The sequence below is a fragment of the Patella vulgata genome, chromosome 4, assembly GCF_932274485.2.
Source record: "Patella vulgata chromosome 4, xgPatVulg1.2, whole genome shotgun sequence".
Classification (NCBI taxonomy): Eukaryota; Metazoa; Mollusca; class Gastropoda; family Patellidae; genus Patella; species Patella vulgata.
The window spans coordinates 14646227-14671107 of NC_065882.2; the positions used below are offsets into that span (position 1 = coordinate 14646227).

General features: G+C 35.3%; 2 protein-coding genes across 5 annotated transcripts; one reads left to right on the plus strand and one right to left on the minus strand.

Annotated features, from left to right (window-relative positions):
• Positions 1–307: 307 nt before the first annotated feature.
• Positions 308–24878, minus strand: LOC126818660 (zinc finger Ran-binding domain-containing protein 2). Of its 3 annotated transcripts, XM_050546196.2 has the most exons (9): positions 24749–24864; positions 23798–23865; positions 22806–22911; positions 22231–22313; positions 17918–18003; positions 17252–17404; positions 6728–6921; positions 5325–5459; positions 308–4534 (listed from the first exon to the last, which is right to left on the minus strand). In XM_050546196.2, exons 1-9 carry the CDS (start codon positions 24814–24816, stop codon positions 4528–4530), a joined length of 900 nt encoding a protein of 299 aa, XP_050402153.1. In that variant the 5' UTR covers positions 24817–24864; the 3' UTR covers positions 308–4527. The 3 variants fall into 3 exon arrangements, with proteins under 3 accessions (XP_050402153.1, XP_050402152.1, XP_050402154.1); XM_050546195.2 differs by having other exon boundaries at positions 308–5459; positions 24749–24878; XM_050546197.1 differs by lacking the exons at positions 308–4534; positions 5325–5459 and having other exon boundaries at positions 5466–6921.
• LOC126818622 (phytanoyl-CoA hydroxylase-interacting protein-like) lies at positions 8829–15614 on the plus strand. 2 transcript variants are annotated; one of them, XM_050546139.2, is made up of 4 exons: positions 8829–9115; positions 10499–10831; positions 11362–11692; positions 13345–15614. In XM_050546139.2, exons 1-4 carry the CDS (start codon positions 9095–9097, stop codon positions 14037–14039), a joined length of 1380 nt encoding a protein of 459 aa, XP_050402096.1. In that variant the 5' UTR covers positions 8829–9094; the 3' UTR covers positions 14040–15614. The 2 variants fall into 2 exon arrangements, with proteins under 2 accessions (XP_050402096.1, XP_050402097.1); XM_050546140.2 differs by having other exon boundaries at positions 11362–11512.
• Positions 24879–24881: the final 3 nt, after the last annotated feature.

Below are 24881 nucleotides of genomic sequence, written 5' to 3' on the forward strand. Positions count from 1 at the left end.
AGCAGAGAGTAATAGATATTTAAAAATCCCCACACAACAGCTGTACAAAAACAGACTTGAGGTTATATGAGTGGTGGTTTATTCATCTTCATAATGTTTCGGGTTAAAACACTCATTATCAACCTGAATCGTTATGAAGCTGAAACAAACTACCCACTCATTTAGCCTCATCTGTTTTTGTACTGATGTTGTGCGTGGATTTTTAAATATCAAATATTGTAGTTTCAAAGGGAATCCTCAAACTCTTATAGGAAGATCAGAGACTTTAACCTTGATGGAATACATCTTAAAAAGACAACAAACAATACTGTTTGTAATTTGTTTATTCTAGTTGCATATTTACATTAAACAATATTCTATCTACAACTACGCAATCTCATTTCTATAATTTCATTATTATATGAACTTAATCAATATATTTGATTAGTTATTTAAATCATTATTTTATTGAAACAGTTTCAACCCTGCTCAACCCTAAATACTTGTCTTTTCATATTTTATTAATAAATTAAGATGCTGGCTGATGTTTTAATGGTAACTGTCATCAATTGAAATAACGCAACACACATACTTTTAGTTTTCAATCTAATGACTTTCTTCGGTGTATTCATCTAAGAGTTACTTGTATACCGGTAGTATGAAAGAAAGCTGACAGAGTATATTGCTCAGATAGCTCCGTTTCCACATACTCTTTATCAAAATCCAATTGTCAAGGGTTCTTTTACATACTCGGCAATATATTTTTATCCTATCCGTACAACTATAGAGTGAAGCAGTTTTGAGAGTATTTTGCTCTAAAAATTGCCAAACTCTTTTTCCCATTGACAACTTTTATTTCGTGCCTGATTTTTTTTTTTTTTTTGTAATACAGTATAAGCACTAAACAGTGATGGGCAGTTACCCAAATAACATCACAGCTTGTATCTTCATTTATTATTAAAGGTGAAAGGGGTTGAACTTATGGTTGTCTTTTAAATATTTGTCACACATTAGTACTGTGCCGAAATCCATTTAGAATTTGATGAATTATCAGCAATATTAATAATAATTTTAATGTCATGTTTTTAACTTAGAAGATTTTTCTTACATTTTAATGATCCTGTAGTTTTATTCAAAACCTGGACAATTTTTTAAGTTCATTTAATTTTGTGCGTTGCTATGACATGATCACCGGAATGAGTTGTAGGCATCTATATATGGAAATATGGAAAACAACATAGTTCGTACAAAAGTATTCAGGCGAAATAGGGATGAGAACAGGGGCACATAACAATACTATCAACAAAACATAAACAAAATCTTATTAAAGATACATTATGTAAGATTTAGATAAAGAGCTGGCCGTTCTTGTTATAATAGTTCCAAAATAGACAATTCCAAATTTCATTCAAATTACTTTATTCTGAGCGACGTTAACCAAAATTTCATGTAGTGATCGTGATGACTTTTAAAAATTCAACTTTTAGGCAAAGTTTTATGGAGTGTATGTGATGACTTTTAAAAATTGAACTTGTTAACAAAGTTTTATAATATAGCGATTGTGATGACTTTTAAAAACTGAACTTTTTAGCTAAGATTTATATAATGCTTGCGCTGTCATTTTAATAACTTCATATTTCTTAAATTTTCTGTGATTATATGTATAATTCATTTTTATTTATTCTGCATTTACCATTTTTACAAAATGTAATAGCACCGCGGAGCAGTAATTTGTAATGGAATGCAGGCGCTTTATAAATTCATTATAGTATTATTATTATTATTATTATCAAGGTTTGAAGTTTTGACATAGATTGTTTATTATTATCATAGCAACATTACTTGTTAATCAAGGCTCAGCCTCACTTGTGATTTCGGGACTAACATATGGTTCAATTTTTATTTCAATAATTTACTTGCACGTTAGGATCTTTAGCAGTGGGAAGAAACCAGAAGAACCCAGAGAAAAACCCACGAGTTACGACAGGCCACAAGTGGTGAGTCGAAACCACGCCACTTGACTCAATGACAGACCTTATGATCTAACACTCTCGCATTAAACCATCCGGCCACAACCCACATATGATAAGTAATTACCAATATCTTGTTAAAGGGTTTTAACTGAAGGGGAAGAATTCTTCACAATAATTTTCTACTATGCCAATATGTATGAAATAAGTATTGTTGTTATTATCTTTCCATATTTCAAGCAAATTCTATTCCAAAATAAACACACTAACAAAGGGGATGCGCGATTGTCAGTCTGGAACATTCCAAATTGCAAACGAGTGACAAGGAAGTCAGTTCGAAACGTCCTGACACGGAGGTGGTGTAAGTAGAATCATGACTTAATTTCAGCTGTCATGGTTGGTTGAGATATTTTATTATGCAGTCGGCACATGTTTTATTGCCCGAAACCCTCCTTTTCACTTAATTGTCATTATTTTTGAGATTGAGAGAATTCCGGAACATTCAATCTAGTATCCCCCAAAATATGTTTTAAGGGGAATAACCCTGATCAACAATTTTGGGTCCGTGACAATATGTCTGAAGTCAATGTTTTGTTATTAATATCTTTCCCTAAATTCTAACTACAAGCAAATTCTACTCTATATATACCTACACTGACAAAGCCACATAACTATCCTCAACAGGGAACAATGTCGGGTTTGAAAGAGTGTCAAGGGGAATAACTCTTCCAAATTTTGTCTAATTTTACTGGCAAGAAAGCTTTGTATTTCATTCCTATGTAACAAATATGTTTAAAAACGACATTAACAAAAAACAAATAATCGTAAAAGGGGGGCATATGGACTTGTGTTCTATTAATCCACTGTCTCGTTCACCAATCAGCAGTTAAATTCTTTATAGTCAGCGATCCCGATCACGCTTTTGTGAACAATATCTAATTTTTCACGCTTTAATCAACACAAAAAATGTGCATAATTGATTACCAGTATTTAAAATTTAATTAAGAAAAATAAATCAATTTATCAAAGGTAGATAATCTCCTGGCTTGTATTCTATCGGATTAAATAAAGATCCGTCAAAAGTGACGTATCATTGGCTTTTGCAGAAAATACCAAATGTAACAAAATTTGAATTTCATCATATTTTGAGTCAATCTGATTAAAATACAGATGTATATTTCGTTTTGTTTTTTTATACTTTCGATGGTCTCCACGAAATGAAGATCTGACTGGTTATAGTGGAAGGTCGCATCTGCGGTCGTACAAGTGGCTTTTGTACCTATGACGTCAGACATTTGATTAACCAATCAGCGTTGATGTTTCTAGAGGGATACCCAGAGTTCTGTGCACTGTACGCCAAAAACATCAACCAGAACGCAGGTTATATAACAACTCTACCAGATCCTTCCTGTTCATAATATCATATTTAATGTATTAGACGTTAAATCTGTAATAAACAACAACAACCCTAATGCAGTAAAGACAAGTAAAACGAAAGAGAGAAATGGGGTTTAACGCCCACTCGACACAAACTAGGTCATTTCAGGACTAGCAAACGGTTTAATTTTATTTCAATAATTCGCTTGCATGTAGGGGTCTTTAGCAGAGGGAGGAAACCGGAGGACCCCGAGAAAACCCACGCGGTTGGACAGGCAACCCTACTCCTTGTCACGTACAACCAGGGATTCGAAACCACAGCAGTTGACTCAATGACAGGCCTTATGATACAGAGCACACGTGCTAACCATTCGGCAATCCCCCCCCCCCCCCCCCCCAAGTAAAACGAAATTTTGAACTATAAAAAATGAAACGAAATAAGATCTGTGTTTTAATCAGATTGTATCTTTGTAAATACTTAACGGAACTGAATCATTTTTGGACTGATATTGCTTTCAGAGATTCAACTCGGACTACATTGTAGTTATTCAAGGTATTCAAAAACCCTCAAAGTGACATTAACAAACTTTAATAGTCAGCTGCTTCCTAAGATAAAAACCGGGATGTCACAAAATGTTCTCAGATATCGATAGAAACGTTTTATAGCCGTTATTTACGCAAACTATTTATATATTTTAATGATATTCAAGGTTCAATGGTAGATCCATGTCTAATTCTTCCTATAGTCTTTAATTGGTCAAATACCGTTTTAACAGAATATGCACAATTAATAACTCAGATTTTATATTGTATTGTATTATATTAACCAAATAACCCACGATTGAAGTTTAAAACTGAATAATACCAAGAGAATATGCCAAATTAACTGATGATCACATGGTAAAATCGAAACAGGTGTTTTGAACAACAGAAATATGTGTGCGATACCGGTCACTTCATAATAACTTGCAACGCTAATAAAGTTTTATACTGAATAATATTAACCCACGAAACGCTTTTTTTAGACTGTTAAATAGCAATAAACTGATAATTAATATTAGTTAAACCTTTCCAGACCTCAATTTATTTTATGCTAGCTTTTATTTAATCTTTTAAAAAAAGTTGATTATATTTTAAATCTTAAAATTGTATTTGAATTTGTTTTATTAACAAGTGGTTGATATTCATTCCATGACTCCATTCACGATCTGAAACGAAAGAAAAGGAATAGAATAATTAAAAATATTGAAGTAATTTACTTTTATATGACCCCCCGCCCCCTAATTCATTAAAATCTGTTTCGTTCAAACAATATAATAAGAAAGAGAAAGAGATCTACTGTACAGTCCGAACAATGACCTAAAAAGCTGCAAAAGAACGAACCATCTTGGAATTTAGATTTCATATTAAAAATCTTGAACAAGCATGTCAAAGTTCATGTTAACCTTAGGCCTAAGAACAAGGTTACCAAGTGTATGGAGTCAGTACTGGGTTTAAAAACAAGATTAGGTTAGCCTATAACATCAGTTTTAAAACTTTATCTCCAATACGAGGTATATATATTTGGAGGGGATAATTACCTACCTTGCTTCTTTTCAAAAAGTTAAATATCTGATTGAGAAACATACAGGGGAGGGGGAGAGAGAGAGAGCTAGAGAGAGAGAGAGAGAGAGAGATGGGGTTAAGTCCACTCAACACAAACTGTGTCATTCTGGGACTAATATGTGGTTATGGTACATAGGGGTTTTTAGCAGTGGGAGGAAACCAGTGGACCCGGGGAAAATCCATCAGTTTGGACAGATGACCCTAATCCTTGTTAGGTACAAGGTGGGAATCGAAACCATGTCACTTGACTCAACCATTCAGCCCCTTCCCACCCCCCCAACAGAACTTATGGTCTAAACCATATACACTACACCATCCTCTCCCCACTTGTCTTTATCCAAGATCTGTTTAAAAGAAAAGAGACTAGTTGCTCTTTAACCCCTGTGCTCAAACCTTGACCTCCTGGAATGGGAACCGGATCCGGAAGATCGCCTTCTGCTTTTGGGAGATCTGGATCTGGAGCGTGACTGGGAATAGGACGAGCTTCTTCTTCTTCTTCTTTTATCTGACCTTTCAACTGACCTTGACCTGAAAGATATAATAAAAACAGATGAAAAAGATGGGCTAATAAAGACCTGAAGATGGATACACATTGACACCATGCAGTGTGCTTTGAGGAAAAATTTGCCCTTGAATATATTGATTAACAAATACTATAAAATTTGTCTGATTTCAGATGTATCTTCTAAAGAGACCAATTCTGTCTGTTACCATTAAAACTGTTCACGTCGGTTTTTAAACCAAAATAAATCGGATATTTCATCCTACAGAACAAATGTTTTTAAACCAAAATAAATCGGATATTTCACCCTATTAAGAAGCCCCACCAAATCTTACCCAACTGAACAAAACTAAAAAAAAGCACCAAGCAAACAACATAACTACCAAATTTGGTAGAAATCCAATAAATGGTTGTAAATAGTTAGAACGGTCAAAATAACAGTTTAAAAAATAAATAATAATTAATTGAAAACACGTGGTCATGGATTACAAATAAGTTAAGAGCTACTCTAAAAGTACAAATCAAAGAGAGAAAGAGAGAGAGAAATGTAGTTTAATGTCTACACAACACAAACTAGGTTATTTTGGTAATAAAATACAGTTCAATTTTATTTCAATAATTCGTTTGTGCGTAAGAGTCTTGAAGAGAACCAGAAGACCCTGAGAAAATCGATGTGGTTCGAGAGGTGACCCTACTCCTTGTCACGTACAAGTGTGGGATTGAAACCATGACACCCAACTGCCCTACAAATCAAATGACACAATGGAATGGGATAGAGAGAGAGAAGAGAGAAGAGAGAAATGGGGTTTAACGTCCACTCAACACAAACTAGGTCATTTCGAGACTAACATACATGTATGGTTTAATTTTTTATTTCAATAATTCGCTTGTCCGTAGGGGTCTTTAGCAGTGGGAGGAAACCGGAGGACCTGGAGAAAACCCACGAGGTTGGACAGGTGACCATACTCCTTGTCACGTACAACCGGGGATTCGAAACCACGCCAATTGACTCAATGAGAATGGGAAATAATATAAATTTGATAAAAAAAACAGTGACACATACATGTGGGGGGCTTAGGTGAGGGCAGATACCTTCCACCAGCCCCACCCCCCCACCAAGTAACCTCCCTTTGTCCGCCACCGTAAATAAACAATGTTTGTACTTTTAGAGTAGAAAATAATGATAATAGTTCGCAATAAAAAAATCACCCCTAAAAATCAACTCCAACCAAATTAACAATCACCAACACCTAAAAATAGGAATTGATAGCGACCTTTGACCCATTACCGTTACCTTGACCTTGAGTAACTTCTCCTTCTGGATCGAGAACGTGATGAGGAGGATCTAGAACGAGACCTTGACGATGAACTGGATGAAGAACTTGATCTTGAGCGAGAAGATTTTTTAGATTTGGTTTTTGAGTTGGGTTTTGAATCGCTTTCACTATCATCACTTAAAGCATACTTAGATAAATCGGCATCATCATCCTGAAAACAAAAAAAACAATCACCGTGGTTACCAGGTCTGGATATAACAGTTTTAAAGGACAATGTTGGTATCAGTCATTATCACATATGAAGAGCCCCGGGGAAGAAGGATCTAAGTCACTTTTTCAACGAACCCCAGTTAATGGCGCCATCTGGTAGCAAATTGTATATGCTTTCTGTGAAAAAATCAATTTCAGGTAAAAATGATCAGAGTCACATCGAACTAAGGCCCTTCTGAAATGGCCTCCCAGACAAATACAAGTCCATCGTACCCTTTATTTGACCGTAATTTGGCTGAAAAGTGGAAGTCAGTTGTTGTACTGGTAATTATGATTTGTATTAAACAACATTTTAAAGTTGTAATTAAATCCACTCGGTCTTCCCCTGGGCCCTTCATATGTGATAGAACTCGTTAACCGCATTCCAAATATAATTTTAAAACAGAGATCTTTGCTACGATAGATGCGTTATGAAGCTTTCACGAAAGAGAAGTGATGAACACAAAGGAAAATATGAGTTATCCTTCTATATAACTGACTAAAGTGACGAGTGATAACAGATACAGGGCAAATTTCTGCTCACTAATAATTCCTTCAAATTTTAAAATCAGATAAAAATACGATTTTTTTGTACAATCAGGGGTCATAATCCTGGAACTGAGATCTTTGGGATACCTACATGCAAATACAAGCAAATATCATTGAATACAGCCATTGAATAACCTATGGTTGTATTCAATGGCTTGTTCATGTACTACTTTTGTCCAGAATGACGTCACTGTAATGACGTCAACACTAGCAACCACAAATTTTGTAAAAAAAAGAAAGAAAAAAGGACGGAACCTATGATGTATTTTAACGTTATTGGTGATTTTGTTTTTGATAATCTGGATAGTACAGTGTATTTTGAGATTTACATGTAGTTATAGAATAAAAACAGAACTCAATGACCATTGAATTCTATCTATATATTTTATGTTTCATCAAAGTCGGATCAAAATTGTGACTTCTAGAGGGTCCACATGAAAATGTAGGCGTATAAAAATGGATAATCGAGACTTATACTCTATTGTCAAGTATTATTGCTAGTTCTACAATAATGAATACTCTATGCCAGATCTTTTCAAACTTTCCAACGCTCAGAATAATAAATTTATTTCTCATTATCTTTTTTTGAACTATTATAGCAAGAATGATCAGCTCTTTATCTAAATGCACGAAAAAACACAATAAATCTTTCACCGCTACTACATAAGAAATGAACTAAGTCGCTTCAACTTGGTATAGATAATCAGGTTACAGTGAATCACATGTTTAAAATAGTACATGAACACTCTGATATCACCAGTCGTTGACATCAGGTCTTTTTATCTATTTTGGGCGGTTGGATGGCCGAATGGTTAACACATGTGCTCTGTATCATGAGGTCTTTCATTGAGTCAACTGATGTGGTTTCGATTCCTTGGTTGTACATGAAAGGGAGTAGGGTCGCCTGTCCAGCCTCGTGGGTTTTCTCCGGGTCCTCCGGTTTACTCCCACTGCTAAAGACCTATGTGCAAGCGTATTGTTGAAATCAAATTGAACCATGTGTTAGTCCCTAAATGACCTAGTTTGTGTCGAGTGGACGTTAAACCCCATTTCTCTCTCTCTCTTTTATCTATTTGTTATTGTAAGGCACATGACTGGAACAAAATTTTCAGCACTTTATATCGTCATAATTCTACATTTTTCCACTGAATTTCTACTCTTACTTCCAGATTTTCTCCAATAGAATTTACTGTAAAGATCTTCTTCACATTTTGTTATTGTACATTTTGAGCACTATGGAAACCAATCATTACATTATTTTAATAATCAATATTATTACATCACCAATGTGATTAATGAAGGAGGGTCTGGATAACCAAGATCAATCAATACCATGTTGTGTAACAGGCTACTTGGAAATATTTTCAACTTTCACTTTCATTTCACAGAAAAAAAGGAAATTCTGTGCCTATTTTAAGCAGAAAATCAGATTTCTATGTAATCTAGTCATTTGATTAATATCTTGGAAATGTAGCCTACACGTGATTCTGCATAAAACCAACAAGGAGTGAAGTTAACCTATTCATATTTCAAGTGGAACAAAGCCTATAGACCAGATATTGATTTCAATCACAAGATACAATAAGATGAATAATCAAATTATCAAAGTGAGTTATGAACAAGCTGACATTTTATTAAATAATTTATTCTATTAAATAGTTTACTTAAAAATGAAGAATATTCCAGGTGTATTAACAGATTCAAGTTTCATCCAGACAACAAAATAATGATAGGGGGTGGTGCTGGATTAAGGCACAAGCTACAAGATTATTTCTATGCTTATAATTTTTTTTGTAACGTTCCCACATCCTATTCTGGTAAAAATCTTTGTGAAACCTGTTGGTGTAACTTTTGAATGCGGGGCCTCCCATACTCCTTGCAGTGTTTCGTTTGATTAGAGCTAATCCCACTACTCACTGCTGTAAAGAAGGCAAATTCTTGTTCTAAATTATGACATGTCAATAGTCCGATTATCAACAAGTAGCTACCTGCATGCGTAACAATACCAAACAGAGCTCCAAATTGAATCAAATATATTTACATAATGTTATGTCATGACTCACGATTTTATTATGTCCAATTAACCAGTGCATAGCAGAATATTGCAGAAAAAAATTAATTGTGTGACAAACGAGGCTCAGCACGGACATAATGTAAACAATACTGTTTTGAGTCGAACAACACTTTCACCATTTTTAATACCTTAAATCACTGTCCAAAGTTTTAGGGAAGGCCCCTGATTAAAAAAAGGACTGTCATGTTGCTGTGCTTGAGGATAGATTTGATTGAACGGGAAGATTAGACACACTCCCTCAAAAGCGCAAGTATCAGAAGCTAATCCAGCAATGGCCAGAGAGGGATTTCTCGGGCCATTCCTTCAGGAATATGGGGGCCTCCGAGCTTTAACCAGTCTAGGGTCTCCCAGCTTTATGCAGCTTTGGGCCTCACCTAGGCCATGAAAGGCACTGGTTAGGCGAGTTTCTAGGGTTGCTTATTATCTATTTCTTATTAAACCTGAAATATTGACAAATCTAGAACACTCTCAGACTTGTTGTAACTGTCTCTTGACAAGTGACTGACTTAATAGTTCATTAATATGTAATTTCCTCGATTTAGCATTTTTCTACATTTTTGCTAAAGGAGTTGTGCGAGAGAGGGAGGGGGTGGGGAGAGAATTGGTGTTTGACACAAACTAGGTTATTTTGGGACTAACATATGGTTCAATTTTCTTTTCAATAATTTGCCTGTGTGTAGGGGGTCTTTAGCAGTGGTAGGAAACCTGAGGACCTGAAAGAAACCCACGAGGTTGGACAGGCAATCCTACTCCTTGTCATGCACAAGCGGGGAATCGAAATCACCTCACTTGACTCAATGACAGATCTTATGATCCAAAGCACATAGGGGGGTCCTCAAAATTTGTGAAATGTCCAGGGGTCAGCAGGAGAAAAAGGATTGAGAATGGCTGACCTATATACTTCTCCTTTTTACAGAATATTCATGTATTAGACATAAAGCAGACGCACCGGGTCAATGTACAGTGGAGCAAGTCACATCAAGTTCACCATATATGGTTTATAGTTTACAACGTGCAGACGGCACAGAAAGCATTCCACCTGTTTAACCTGATGGAACGATGGTCATTGGCTGCAGATTACGATACAAACGCTACCGTCATGGTAACAGTCTACGGCCTTGATGATAGTTCAAAGGTTGTCATCAGCAACAGTATAGCCATTTTTCCAAATTCTAAACAGATTCAAGATCTGACACTTCACACTCATGTTGAAAGAAAAAGTGTTTTAAATCCAGAAACAGCTCTGCAGGTATAAGACCACTGATATCTTTTTTTTAATTTTTTTTTTAAATAAATGTTTATTTTAGCAAGTCTCCCTAACGCAACTTCAAAGTGCCAAGAAATGGAGTTGTGCTTAACATATCTTGAACAAAGAAGTGGGAAGAACGCGTTAAATTAACATGGTTCTACTGGGTCAATATTAGCAAACAAATGCTGGATTGCTGGATATTCTAGGCTTGTATTTTGATAATTCACTTGCACGTAGGGATCTTTAGCAGGAGGACCCGGAGAAAACCCACGAGGTTGGACAGGCGAATCCTACTCCTTGTCACATACAACTGTGTAATCGAAACCACACCAGTTGACTCAATGACAGACCGTATGATACAACATGCACGCGCTAACCATTTGGCCATCCACACCCTCTCAAATAGGCATAAAAGCTGCTGTCCTGGCAAAATTTCTGTCATAGAACACTGCATGGCATATGTCAGTCTTCATTTGTTCAATTACTACAGATGTTAAACCCTATTTCATTTTATGAATTTTTTTTCCCAGGAGATCCCGCCAGAGAATCTGCCTGTAGATGTAAACCAAGAAATTCATCAAGACACACAGCAGCCTTACACTGTTTTTAAAATTACACAAAAGTCACTATCATCCAAACATCCTGAATCTTATATACAAATAATAAAATCCAATACTACTGGTAAGACAGGTACTACATTTACCGAGCATGTATTTGTTTCCTCCACCAATAACAATGAAATACTGTGTCCACTCAACTTGCCGTCAAGACAAGAATGCACATTTAAAATTTTCAAAGTTTTAAAAACTGGTGGCAAATATTCTGTTCTAGGTGCTACTGATAAAACAACGTTTATTATTCGTAAGTACATGTATATATGAAAAAGGGAACTGGTCAATGTTTGAAACGAAAGAAAAGCTGTTGCTTTTGCTTGCCTAAAATCAAATTTGTGAGAGCTTTGTATTTGAGCACCTTACTTCATCAGTTTGTTTGGTTTTAATTAGTAAATAAATGTTGAAACTAACCAACTTTGTCATCAACAAATTATAGAGTAAGGTTTATTTTTTCAATTTAAAGGAAGCCTTTATTCAAGCACTGACATTTATTCCATTCAAATAGTGACTTCTTTCCTTTCAAACACTGGCTTTTATTTCCGTCAAGCACTGACTTTTATTCCCGTCAAGCACTGACTTTTATTCCCGTCAAGCACTGACTTTTATTCCCGTCAAGCACTGACTTTTATTTCCGTCAAGCACTGACTTTTATTTCCGTCAAGCACTGACTTTTATTCCCGTCAAGCACTGACTTTTATTCCCGTCAAGCACTGACTTTACGATAATCAAAACGCTGGAGAAAAACATAATTTTCCGGTCTAATTGATGTAACAGCATTAGGTTTAACGTCCCACTTTTCAGCACTTAACGTCCCACTTTTCAGCACCAACCAGGCTAATGACGATGGGCACATGTCATGCCGTGAATGAGGGAATTTTGCCAGTATCGTGGCATTTACACCTCCTCTTCAAACAAATTCCAACAGCCAAGGGTCCTGTAGTGTGCATGCTAGAGAGCACATGGGACTTCTGTTTTTCACTCCACCTGAACGACTGTTCTGCACCACTGACAAGGGGAAAGCAGGCTGGAAAATCCCATGAAACTTTCTCAGCTGAGACCGGGATCGAACCCTGGGACCTCCTGGCTAGTGAGTCAGCCTCTTCCCTAGTTAGCCAATGTGGCTCCCCCAACTTATAAAGGAGTCAGCAGCATCAAACTTTCCTAAAATATACTCTTCAAAAAAAGTAAGGGATATTCAGAAACAATACAAAACTGCTGAAATGCACTGCTGTTTTTATTAGAGGTAACCAGTGTATGTTAACAACAGGCCAATTGCCTACACATGAACATAAACAGTCCATATGGGCAGCTTATCTGACGGCCCCATTTCACTCGCAAAGAGACCATAAACCGACGAAAGTGAAATTGACGTTTTTGATTTTTGTCTTAATAATGAGTAATTGCTCCACCAATCCTCAGACATTCAGCAATTCGTCATGGCATGCTCCTAATCAACCGTCCAATCATGATTTGGGACAATCTGACCCACACCTCTTGCAGTGCCACGGCCAATTCTTGCAGTGTTGTCGGTTGACGTTGACGAACACGTCTCCCGATCAAATTAAACGTAACACACTAAAGCAAAGATACGCTAAACAGTAAATCTTATGCAAGAACAGATAGGAAAGCAAGCATGAATAGATAAACCTGCACGCGACAGTTTTCATCAACCCTTCCTTGAAGTGTCAAATTTGACAATGAACCCCTCCCACATGTATGGCGCTATTGCGTGTCGCATGTGCAGCTCAGTTGTTCTGTTGGGGCGATAAATTCTTCATCTGTGGACATATTCTCAAAGCATGTCAAATGTCCATGACTATTTATCATATCGCAACCTGCATAGGTATTTGCATTTCAATATCCCCTACTTTTTTTGAAGAGTATATATCTGTATTTTAGATTACCAACAAAGGGATGTTCAACTTTTATTAGACCTGGCAGAAAAATACCGGCTGAGACGAACAAAAAACAGACATCATTCTAAATCACTACCAATTCCCTGTCTATATCGAGATAAACCTAGCAACCATGAGAAAATCATCGAAGCCAAGGCAACTGGAGTAATGTCCAAATATATAAAAGATAAAAATGGCGACCAGGCATCTAGCATAAACAAGAAAATAAACGGACTTCACTTCAGTGCGTCTGCCAGCAAGGTAACGAAACAACCACTTGAGATTTCATTTTTTGGCGATTACAGAATAACTATTCCACCCCAGAGTATTCTTCCGGGGCATAATCTGTATTTCGCTGATTTTTATTGTAAAAAAATCCGAAGTCCACACTACGTAACCCTTGTGCTAACTGTTCCTGGCAGTGTGGAAGATGTCTACTGTTGTAATCGTCTGGTTAAGCTGGACTTAAAAAATAACAAATTCATGTATTATGACAGACGCCATGGTTACCGTACGACAAAGGCTATGCACATAGAGGTCTTGTACACGGAGGATATCGATCTAAGCATCTGGCGCCAAATACCCAATTTCCAAGAGTTTGTACTGCCTAAAGAAAATGTACGCGGTAGAGGGCGCAGCAGAATTGAAGGCCTTCCAAAATATACGGCATGTGAAACATGTAACCTACCATTACCCTGATTGGCTAATTCATTCCTACCATTGTCCTGATTGGCTAATTTATCATAGATCGTAATAACTAGGCCTCCCTACTTGAATAATTAAACATCTGTCTGTTGTATATCATCATTAATCAATTATAATAGGGTTACTTCATTGAACATTCCGGAACTTAATTCTCTCAATACCATAAATAGTGACAATTGAGTGAAAAGGAGGATTTCCGGCTACAACGCATGCGTCAACTGCATAAGAAAGTATGACGAAATATATTCGTTGTGTTTAATTCTACTCACACCACCTCTGTAGTCACGACTGAAAGAACTGTCACAGGACTGAACTCTGCGTCATTCCATTGCAATTCTGTCAATTCAGGGCGTTCCGGACTGACAATTGAGGATCCCCAATATAATTCAATTACAATTCTGCGTCATTCCATTGCTATTCTGTCAATTCAGGGCGTTCCGGACTGACAATCAAGGATCCCCGTTATTAAATATAATATCAGTATAGTTTATAGATAATCACATTTTAATACCAGGGGGTGGGTTATAATATTGAATAATCAGTATAATTTATAGATAATCACATTTTAATGCCAGGGGGTGGGTTATAATATTGAATAATCAGTATAATTTATAGATAATCACATTTTAATGCCAGGGAGTGGGTTTTAATATTGAATAATCAGTATAATTTATAGATAATCACATTTTAATGCCAGGGAGTGGGTTTTAATATTGAATAATCAGTATAATTTATAGATAATCACATTTTAATGCCAGGTGGTGGGTTTTAATATTGAATAATCAGTATAATTTTCTTTTCGGTTGTATTAATGATTAAATTTTTACGCTTTTTTGCAAAAAAAAATTGTAATTGATTTGTCCTTGTGCTTAGTGTGTACGCTTAGAAGCATGCTTTATTATTATTAAATTGCACACAAACTTTCAGTCAAACTTTTAGTCTAGTGTAGTTTTTTTTTTTAATCGTCACGATCACTATATAAATCAAATTTAATCCTCTTTTTGTGTTAAATGTGAATAAGGAAAATGCTAGCCTTTTGGTGCATTTTGTCTTATATAACACAAATTACAAAATTGCAAAAGACACCATTTTAATCGCTGTAACTCTTAATGTTCTTTGATAGTGCGTAGGGAATTGATTGATTTGTAAGCAATGACCGTCGTCCATGAGTGATTTGAGTCTGGAAATAAGGCGGCGTACCTGTCACAAACATTGCCTGGCACAAATTCAAACTTTCTCCGCCACAATGTCTCTGGTGACGGTTATTTGGCCTGGTGCTGATTTGTCTGTTCTCAGCATTTTTATTTAATATTTTTAACACTTGTCTAGCACAAGGTACTAGTTCAGTAGTGCATGACATTTTGTCAGGTGTAAATAAAATTGTTATTTCCCGACCTGGATGCAACAGATTATATTCATACAGGATCACATTCCCTTTTTGGTCATTTCCAGACCTGACGTAATACATTCTGATTTACATGCATTCCTTATAGTTTGATAATGCTCTAAGAACAGTTATAATTGATCATCAAACATACTTGACAATTTATTGTATTTTAACAATGGCATAACCTCAACCCCCCCCCCCCCCCACCAAAAAAAAAAACTAACAGCAGCAATCATCAATCTGATTAAAATACAGATCTATATTTCGTTTCGTTTTTTTTTAATATTTATATTTTCGATGGCCTACACTACATGAAGATCTGACTGGTTGTAGCGATAGGTTGCGTCAGAGGTCGTACGAGCGACTTTTGACCCTTTGACATCAGACATTTGATTGACCAATCAGCATTGATGTTATTAGTGGATTACCCACAGACCGTTTCATTGGTTAATCCCTCACACCATTCAGAACATGTCAATGATAACAACTCTTCCAGATCCTAGTGTAGTAAAGACAAGTAAACGAAATTTTGAACTATAAAAACGAAACGAAATAGGATCTGTGTTTTAATCAGATTGCAGCCATCATCCAATTACAACTAACAATAGACGGTTATTTTGTTGATATGATTCATTTTATACATTAATTAAAACTGCTGATCATCATTTGTATTTTTAATTAGATTGAAAGAGGCCCCTGAAAATGTAAATGAAATGAAATGGGGTCTAACGTCCTACTGTTTTGCTCCGAACTGGGTTAATGAAGACGGGCATACGCCATACAGTGTGCAATGAGGGAAATTTTGCCTGGACAGCGGCACTACCGCCTACTCTTATATGGAATTCCAACTGTCAAGGGATCTTTTACATGCACGCCAATGTGTACACGGAACCTCGGTTTTTCGTCTCATCCGAATGACTAGACAGCTGTCCTTGTCAGGCCCTCCTTCCAGCAACACTGACAAGGGGGAACCACGCCGGAAAATCTGGGTGAACTTTCTCGGCCAATGCAGGGATCGAACACCCGACCTCCAGGCTAGCGCCCCAGCGTCTTACCCACTTAGCCACCGTGACACCCCCGTCAAAATGTACTCAAATTAATTATTTAACAAATGTAATTAAGAAAACAAAGGCAGATAACCTTCTGGCTTGAATTCAATCAGACTAAAAGATGCCCATCAAAAGATTTTATCCATAATATATATCTACTGGTGCCGTCTTGTTTATATTATCTAAGAAGATGTCAAATGGTGCAAAAATTTTTAATTCATACTATCTTGAACGGATTTGAAACATTTTTGGACTGATGCCCAATGGTGCAAATTTTTTTTTAATTCATACTATCTTGAACGGATTTGAAACATTTTTGGACTGATGTTTCTTTAAAGAAAGTTCATTGGGATTTTCCGGGTTGGTTTTCCCTTGTCAGTGTTGTAAGATGGAGGGCCCCACAAGGACAGCTATCTAGTCATTCGAATGGGACGAAAAAACTGAGGTCCCGTGTATACATGGGCATGTACGTAAAAGATCCCTTTGTAGTTGGAAATCGATATAAGAGTAGGCCATAGTGCCGTTGCCTGGGCAAAATTTCCCTCATAGCACACTGACGTATGTCCGTCTTCATTGGCCCAGTATAGGGGCAGAACAGTAGGACGTTAAACCCCATTTCATTTTATTCCATTTCTTTAAAAAGATTCTATTTTAGTTTGCAAGGATTCAAAATACCTGAAATAACGATCAGCGGCTTTAATTAACAAGATTAAAGTTAAAACAAATTGCACAGATTTAATTCCACAAAAACAGTAAATAAAATAACTCACATCTTCATCGTCCGATTCTAATTTATATTTGGAAACATCAGCATCATCATCATCATCATCTTCTTCATCATCATCGTCAATTGGTGGTTTAACTGATATTATAGAAGGAACCGGTCCAATCTTTCCTCTTTTACCTTTCTTTAATCTACCAAACTAAATTACAAAAACAAAAAATCAGGATCAGGGCACTCACTTTTAATCATGATCAAAATGTTTTCCATGGCGAAAATTTTTTTTTTGAAGAGAGTGCTCTGATCTGCATTTGTTCATATTTTTTTTATGAAGTGAGTGCCTTGATCTGCAATTGGTGATATATTTTTTTTTACGAAAGTGAGTGCCCCCGATCTGCAATTAGTCAAATGTTTGTCTACCATACTGACATAGAAATTGAAATTGTGTGAGTATGATGGACAATGACTAGAATATATCCTCTTTTCACTGTTAATAAAAGTATCCCAGTGACATTTTCAGCCAGGGGCCCCATGCAGTCTTAATCCGGCCCTGATTTCAATGTCAGAAACATAAATGCCCCTGAGTTAACACAAACTATTAAAAGTTAATAAAAATAGATTGCAGTTCACTTCATAAATAAAGCTTATATAATATGGTGCTAACAAGATCAATTAACAAAGGGGAATAACTCTTCAAACATGTATTTTGTCATACCTCATCATAATCCCCTTCATCATCATCGCCTGTTTTTTCTTTGTATTCAACGACTTCATCTCTTTCCATATAACCGCCTCCATAACCTAATAAACAGATCATAAAATCAAAGAAATAAATCAATTAATCAAACATTTAATTAATCAATCATTTAATTAATCAATCATTTAATTAATCAATCACTAATTAATCAATATATTAATCAATACATAATTAAAATGTATATATTTAATCATTTTAATCTGTTACATATATATTTCCATATCAAGATATCAATATTTTGTAATATGGGTTTTCCACAATACTTATATCAGTAAGAAATCTGTAATTATTCCCCCCCCCCCTTTTTTCAAATAGACTGATTTTTAGAAATTATTAAATTGTATGGAAACACACCTTTTTTTTATTGCTTTCTAAACCAAAGGATAGCATAATAAAAATGATGTTTGAACAATATTGATGGTTTTACTTTAGACAACTTAATTTTACTATATTGAAATTTTAGTTTAGTATATTTCGACACTAGTTGAAATCCAAATGCCTTAACTTAATAAATATATGAACAATTTTCATGAAAACTAAAATATTTGAAGAATGCAGACACTATTGGTCGAGAGTTAAATTAAAAGCCTAGTACAAATTTTATCTCTTGGCCAATAAAATGACTGAAATTTTAAAATAATTTAGTTCAAGTTTTTGTTAAAGGGACAATAACACTCTTGCTGGCTTGAAAGTTCCAGAAAATAAATAATATCTCTATCTAAGTACTAGATGTTTAAGTGTCCTACCTGTTGTGTAAATTATCCATTACATCCTATTTTACTTGTCCAGAGGGTTCGAAAATATTTTTAAATCAAAGTTTCATTTGAAAAGGTTTACGTTAGACGTTTCAAATCATTATGTTGAATTTTTCAAAATTTTTAAATAACGTGTGTTAAGATAAAATTTGTATCACCAATTAATTGAAATAGTCTACAATAGTACAATTTGTTGACCAGAATAAAGATTGGGACATATTATTCAGTTACAACAAGAGTGGTATTGAGCCTTTAATGTATCACATTAATTTGATTAAAATTCAGATCTATATTTCGTTTCATTTTTTATAATTTTGATGGCCTCCACTGCATGAAGATCTGACCAGTTGTAGTGGGAGGTCGCTTTTGACCCTATGATATCAGACTTTTAATTAACCAATCAGTGTTGATGTTCCAGATTCTAGTGTAGTAAAAACAAGTAAAACAAAATTTTGAACTATAAAAAAAACCGAAACGAAACGTTTTAAACAGATTGGTATCACATTATATTGCAATACAATTTTGAGCTGAAACACATAATTTGTTTTTTACAATACCATTCAAGATTCAGATTCCACAATAAAAATAAAAATAAATAAAAGTATTGCAATACATCTGGCGCCATATTCACAAAATTTTGAAATGAAATATGTCAAGATTGATGCTTTTTCATTTGTTAAAAAGTAAAATTTGTACTAAGATTTGAATTCTTAGCCAATGAAAATGCTGAATTGTTAAAATATTTTAGTTTAAGATGTAATGAATAAGGCCCCTGGTAGTTTGAAAATATATTACAATATGATTCTGGGGCCTTATTCAGAAAAATTTAAAGGGGCATTATTCAAGGGCTAAATTTGCCTATTGCAGGTCTTTTTTAGGCCTTAAATGTGATATAAATTATTAGATATTTATTAACATGGCAAGAGCATAAACCACTCTCGATGACATCGGATGCCTCCAATTTTAAGTAGACTGGAATGGTTTGGTTGGACATTTAATGATTTAATTTAAAAATGGAGAACCGATGCTAAGCCTTGAATAACCATCATCGTGGTTACAATAATAAACAATCAATGCACAAATCTTGTCAAAACTACTAACATTTTGCATTATCTATTTGAACTATTCTAGCAAGAACGGACAGTTCATTATCTAAATCTTACATAATGTATGTTTAAACTAAAATATTTAAAGTATTCAGTGGTTTCATTGGCCAAGAGCTACAATTTGTACTAGGATCTTAAATTTCAACCAATGAAAAGGCTGCATCTATAAAATATTTTAGTTTAATTTTTGGTGAATAAGGCCCCTGGGCTGCAATACAAAACCTTGTTCATTACCATGTAGATGTGTTTATTTTTGTTATGTAAAGTTAAACATTAGTTCATGTTACTGTATTAATGATGTTCTTGTTCTAGATAATTTAAAAGACATTAAATAAAGTTAAAATATTTTAAAGAAAGTGATGTTATTGTTTGCTTTTTCATAAATAAACAAAACAATTATGTTCACTGAAATGAAATAGTGTTTAACATCCTACTGTTCTGCTCCGACTGGGCATACGCCATAATTTATGCTATAAGGGAAATTTTGCCGAGGCAGTGGCGCTATGACCTACTCTTATACCAAATTCCAACTGCCAAGGGATCTTTAACGTGCATGCCAATGTGTAAACAGGACCTCGGTTTTTCTTCCCATCCAAATGACTAGACAGCTGTCTTTGTCAGGCCCACTCTGCACTACTAACAAGGGGGAAACCATGCAGGAAATTCTGATGAACTTTCTCGGTCAATTGTGAAATGAATGGGTTTCATTGACATTGGGAGACCATCATACCATAATTTTCAATTTGAACATTTACATGTGTAATGTGAGGGGAAGAATTTTGCCCAGACAGCTGCATTTCAAACAATGGGAAGGAATCAGGTTCACTGACATTTTGAGATTAACAATTAACATATGGGAATTTCATTTCAACCCTTTATGTGTGCAATGTAAAAGGGGAGAATTTTGCCCATACAGCAGCATTTTTGCCCACTCTTCTAAGACCTCCATCTGATAATGATTCTTTTACATGTACGACAGGGCTCAAACTAGGGACAAATTTTAGGGAGAAGTGACTTCTCCCTACAGACAGAATAGGGAGAAGTGAGGGAGACATAGGGAGACTCGTTTAGCTGCACACATATATTTATTTCAGTATGTCATCATACTCTTACTGGTATCAAAATTACTGTGATAATAAATTACATATACTAGTAATAAGACAGACTTGACTTTAGCAATACAAATAAGATTTGTGATACCGCTCTATCAAATACATCAATATTTATACCCTTTCGTGCCTAAATACATTTAATTACTAGTCCTGGGTCTATTGTGTGATTGTTTTAGCACCTTTCACAATAGGATAGTCATATTGTTACGACAATGTTATGTATGAAATTATTGTTTTGACACACCACTCACTTACCTTCTTTGTTTTACGTTTATGTGTTTAGATTAGTGGAACTAATAATATTGACGTACATGTAGATTTAATTATCAACCCGACATTATACCTATCAACACATTCTAAATACATGTTGTCATCATTCTGATAACAATTGTTTTAATAGGCTATCTCCATCCGTCTACAGAAATGTACGCCAACGCTATTTTCACTCGTCACACATGTTGTTCTTTATTGACTGTACCATGTTGACACAACAATGTACACCTTTCGTCACCTTTCAATCACAAGTTTTATGTTTATTATTCTTTTTATTATTAAATTATTTCAAAGAAAGAGGACCAATTCAGTACTTTGTCTATTCTAATTCTTAGACAGAAATACATGAAAATTATCGTATCCGCCACCATATTGGCCATCGCAGCTTTTGGTTGGCTGTTATTTCTGGACGAAGTCAGAGGTTGTAAGGGAGATTTACGATACGATTCCTTCGCTTTATTTTAAAGAATTGTATTTCCTGTTGACATCAAATACAATGTTTATCATTGAAACTATTAAACATTGTCACAGCCAACACAGAGAAAGTCGAAAAACAAAATATTAATACATGTTTTGCTTTTCACAACTTATTTAATTTTCAGTTTTCCTTTCGAAGCTCACAATGCGAACACGTGTTGTGTTGTTTAGAAAATGCTTTGTTTACCGTTGATATCGATGCCTGTTACCTACTTCGCCCTTGCACAAATGTACGGCGAAGTGAGGGCGACTTCAACTTCGCCCTATTGCCTTTTAGGGCGAAGTCATCAATGGGTTAGGCGACTATTTCGCCCAAGTCGCCCGCTAATTCGAGCCCTGATGTACGATAATGTGAACGTGGGTGGACATCAGTTTACATCCCATCCTAACGACTAGGGACAATTTCCTTGTCAGTCCTGCAGGTGTCACCTCTGATACCCTGAGGTTCTTTTTGGTCCATGTCAGGATTCAAACCCTAGGACACTTTAATCGATAGGTGTTGCTCCACTACTGCCCCCCCCCCCACCAAATATTTTGTGTATTCTCACCTGTTCTTTGCTCCAGTTTACCATATTTAGGTGTGTTACAAACATTACAGGTCATACGACGTGCCCAGTTTACATTACCACAGCTGTAATATAGAAATCAAATTTTACAATATATTTACCTGGAAAAAAACAATTCCATAACAGCAGCTGATACATGATACCTGATATATTCTTGCGAAAATTTGGACTGAGCAGTGGCATTTCCCTCTACTCAGTTTTTAGGCTATTCAGGCCCAGAAATAATGGTATCAGTTATATATGAGAAAAGTCAGGCACTAATTAACTAGTCAGCTTACCTGACATTTTAAATTTGAAATATGGATAAAAATACATGCTGACAGGCACTAGAGAAATAGTGCTTGATCAAGTCTGTATTTGTACCTGACAAAGCCTGTGAAAGGTGACCTTTTACCTAGGCTTAAAAACATCAAAAATTTTGTTTGTTCCCGAAATGGGGTTTAACATCCTACGTTTCTGTATCAACTTGGCTAATGACGATCGCTGTTTGTTCCTACGTAAGAAAGTTGTTTCTCCTTTGGACCCAGAAATTGGACCTAATCTTAAAATCATTTTACCTTTTACACTGCCAATCATCGGCACTGAACAATCCTTTACTCTTCTCAGCCATTGTTTTACCAATTTCACTTCCACCTTTTTTAATAACACTTCCATCTTTCTTAACTGATAAATAAAATATTACATACGTCCAAATAAATCTGAACAATTTCTATACATAATTAAACTCTCTACAAATATTAGTCTGGATCGGTTGTTAACATTTGAGAATATCTATTTGTTTGACTTTTGGGCTAGATTATTCAGTCTTTTATGCTATGAACAAAATCTACTTTTTTCATTCAGAGGGAGAGACATGGCCTATATTTCCAGTTCAATTACTAAATGACATTGAATCAATTAATAAGACAGATGTAGCCAGTGAATTACAACAGTGCTACATATATATACATATACATTGATAAAGTCTCTGATCTTCATTTGAGGTACGTTTACTCTCTTGCAAACTACAATATTGTGAAAGTTGAATCAAAGAATATCAGTCAAAAAATGGTTCAATTTCGTTAAGTATTTACATCAATGAAAATTTGTCCACATTCAACTTCCACTACAGATGATACACAAGCCAACGTCGTCTTTGATATTTTGCAGAAATCTTTTCATGGATCTCTTTTTTAATCTGATTGAATCCAAGCCGGGAATTTATCTACGGTAGATATTTGGATTCTAATGTCTAAATAATAGCTAAATAATCAATTTGTTTACATTTTAGTGTGGATTAAGATATGGTTTGACCAACACAAATGTATGTCAGGCATAAAGTTATAAATGCATGACATCTTGGACCATAGATCACTCGGACCAAGAGCCGTCGGATCAGTTGATAGACCACTTCTGTCTTAACCTGAAATGTCTATCAACTCGCTTGACTTGTCTTTTTGGTTGCTCCGAGTGGTCTTTGGATTGCGCTGTCTGGTTACCAAAGTTATAATGTCCATCTATATAGTCATTACAAAGTTTAGATATTAAGGCGAAATATAAAAATATTTACTAATTTGGTTCTTGCTGGCTCCACATTTATTGCACTCTGTTCTTCTGGCAAAATTAACATTTCCACATCTGAAAATAGACAAACATTATAACAGATTTAAAAAACATTACATTTCTGAACAAATGGAAATGAGGCGGAAGAAAACCGCTACTAACACATTTGGGTGACGTTTTGATGAGTATTCAATTGTAATTGGGCTAGGCAAAGCAATAAATGACTGAAGATTATCAACTTTTCAAAGATTCCTATTTTTCCCCTCCTGCTTACCTAAATTTTGTTTCGTCATATATGCCTAGTTACGTAAATTTGCATGTTACCCTATACTTAGATTTCAATGGCTTCTGCCAATTAACTGTTTAGCAAAAGGGGATGTATTTTTAACAGCATGTTGTGTCGCACATACTGACTCTAGTGAGGTAAGTAAGGTCTTTTTTTCTCATTATAAAAATGTTTCTTTACATTGTACAGCTACAGGCATTCACAGAGACTGCCACGCGACCATTTAGCAGTAAAAAGTTGCCCTGTAAAATTGACTGGGGCCCCAAAACTTTTTCGACAAGGATTCAATAGGGCGGTTCCTGAACGTACAGGGCGAATGTAACAGTAATGAGACCCGAATTCTGAGCTGAACTATTATTAGGAGTTAGTCGGAGTATAGCTCCTCAACCTGTAACTTGTGGTAGCAATTGTTTCTTTTGTATTACTATTACCGCTAATAAAATGAAACCATTCACTTATGTTTATTATCAAAGACTTCTTGAAAATAACAGCAAATGTCTCTTCATTAACTTCTTGCTTGTATTTAATTGATGAAACAAAATTATAAACATAACAAAATAGAGTTATCTTTCCCTAATAAAAATATTTGTTGGACGTCTCAAGCTGAATTTTGACTAGTGTTGTGCCAAAAACTGCTAAATATTTCATTTTCATATAGGTAATGATTATTACTTTTGGTCACCACAGACCCAGTCGCCTTCGTTCGGCTTAAATCGTCCTCCAACACCTTCTTTCGACATTATTATGATCGTGTTCCGTGGCAAATTGAACAACAGGCGGCGCTACGGTTTGTGAGATTTGGTTA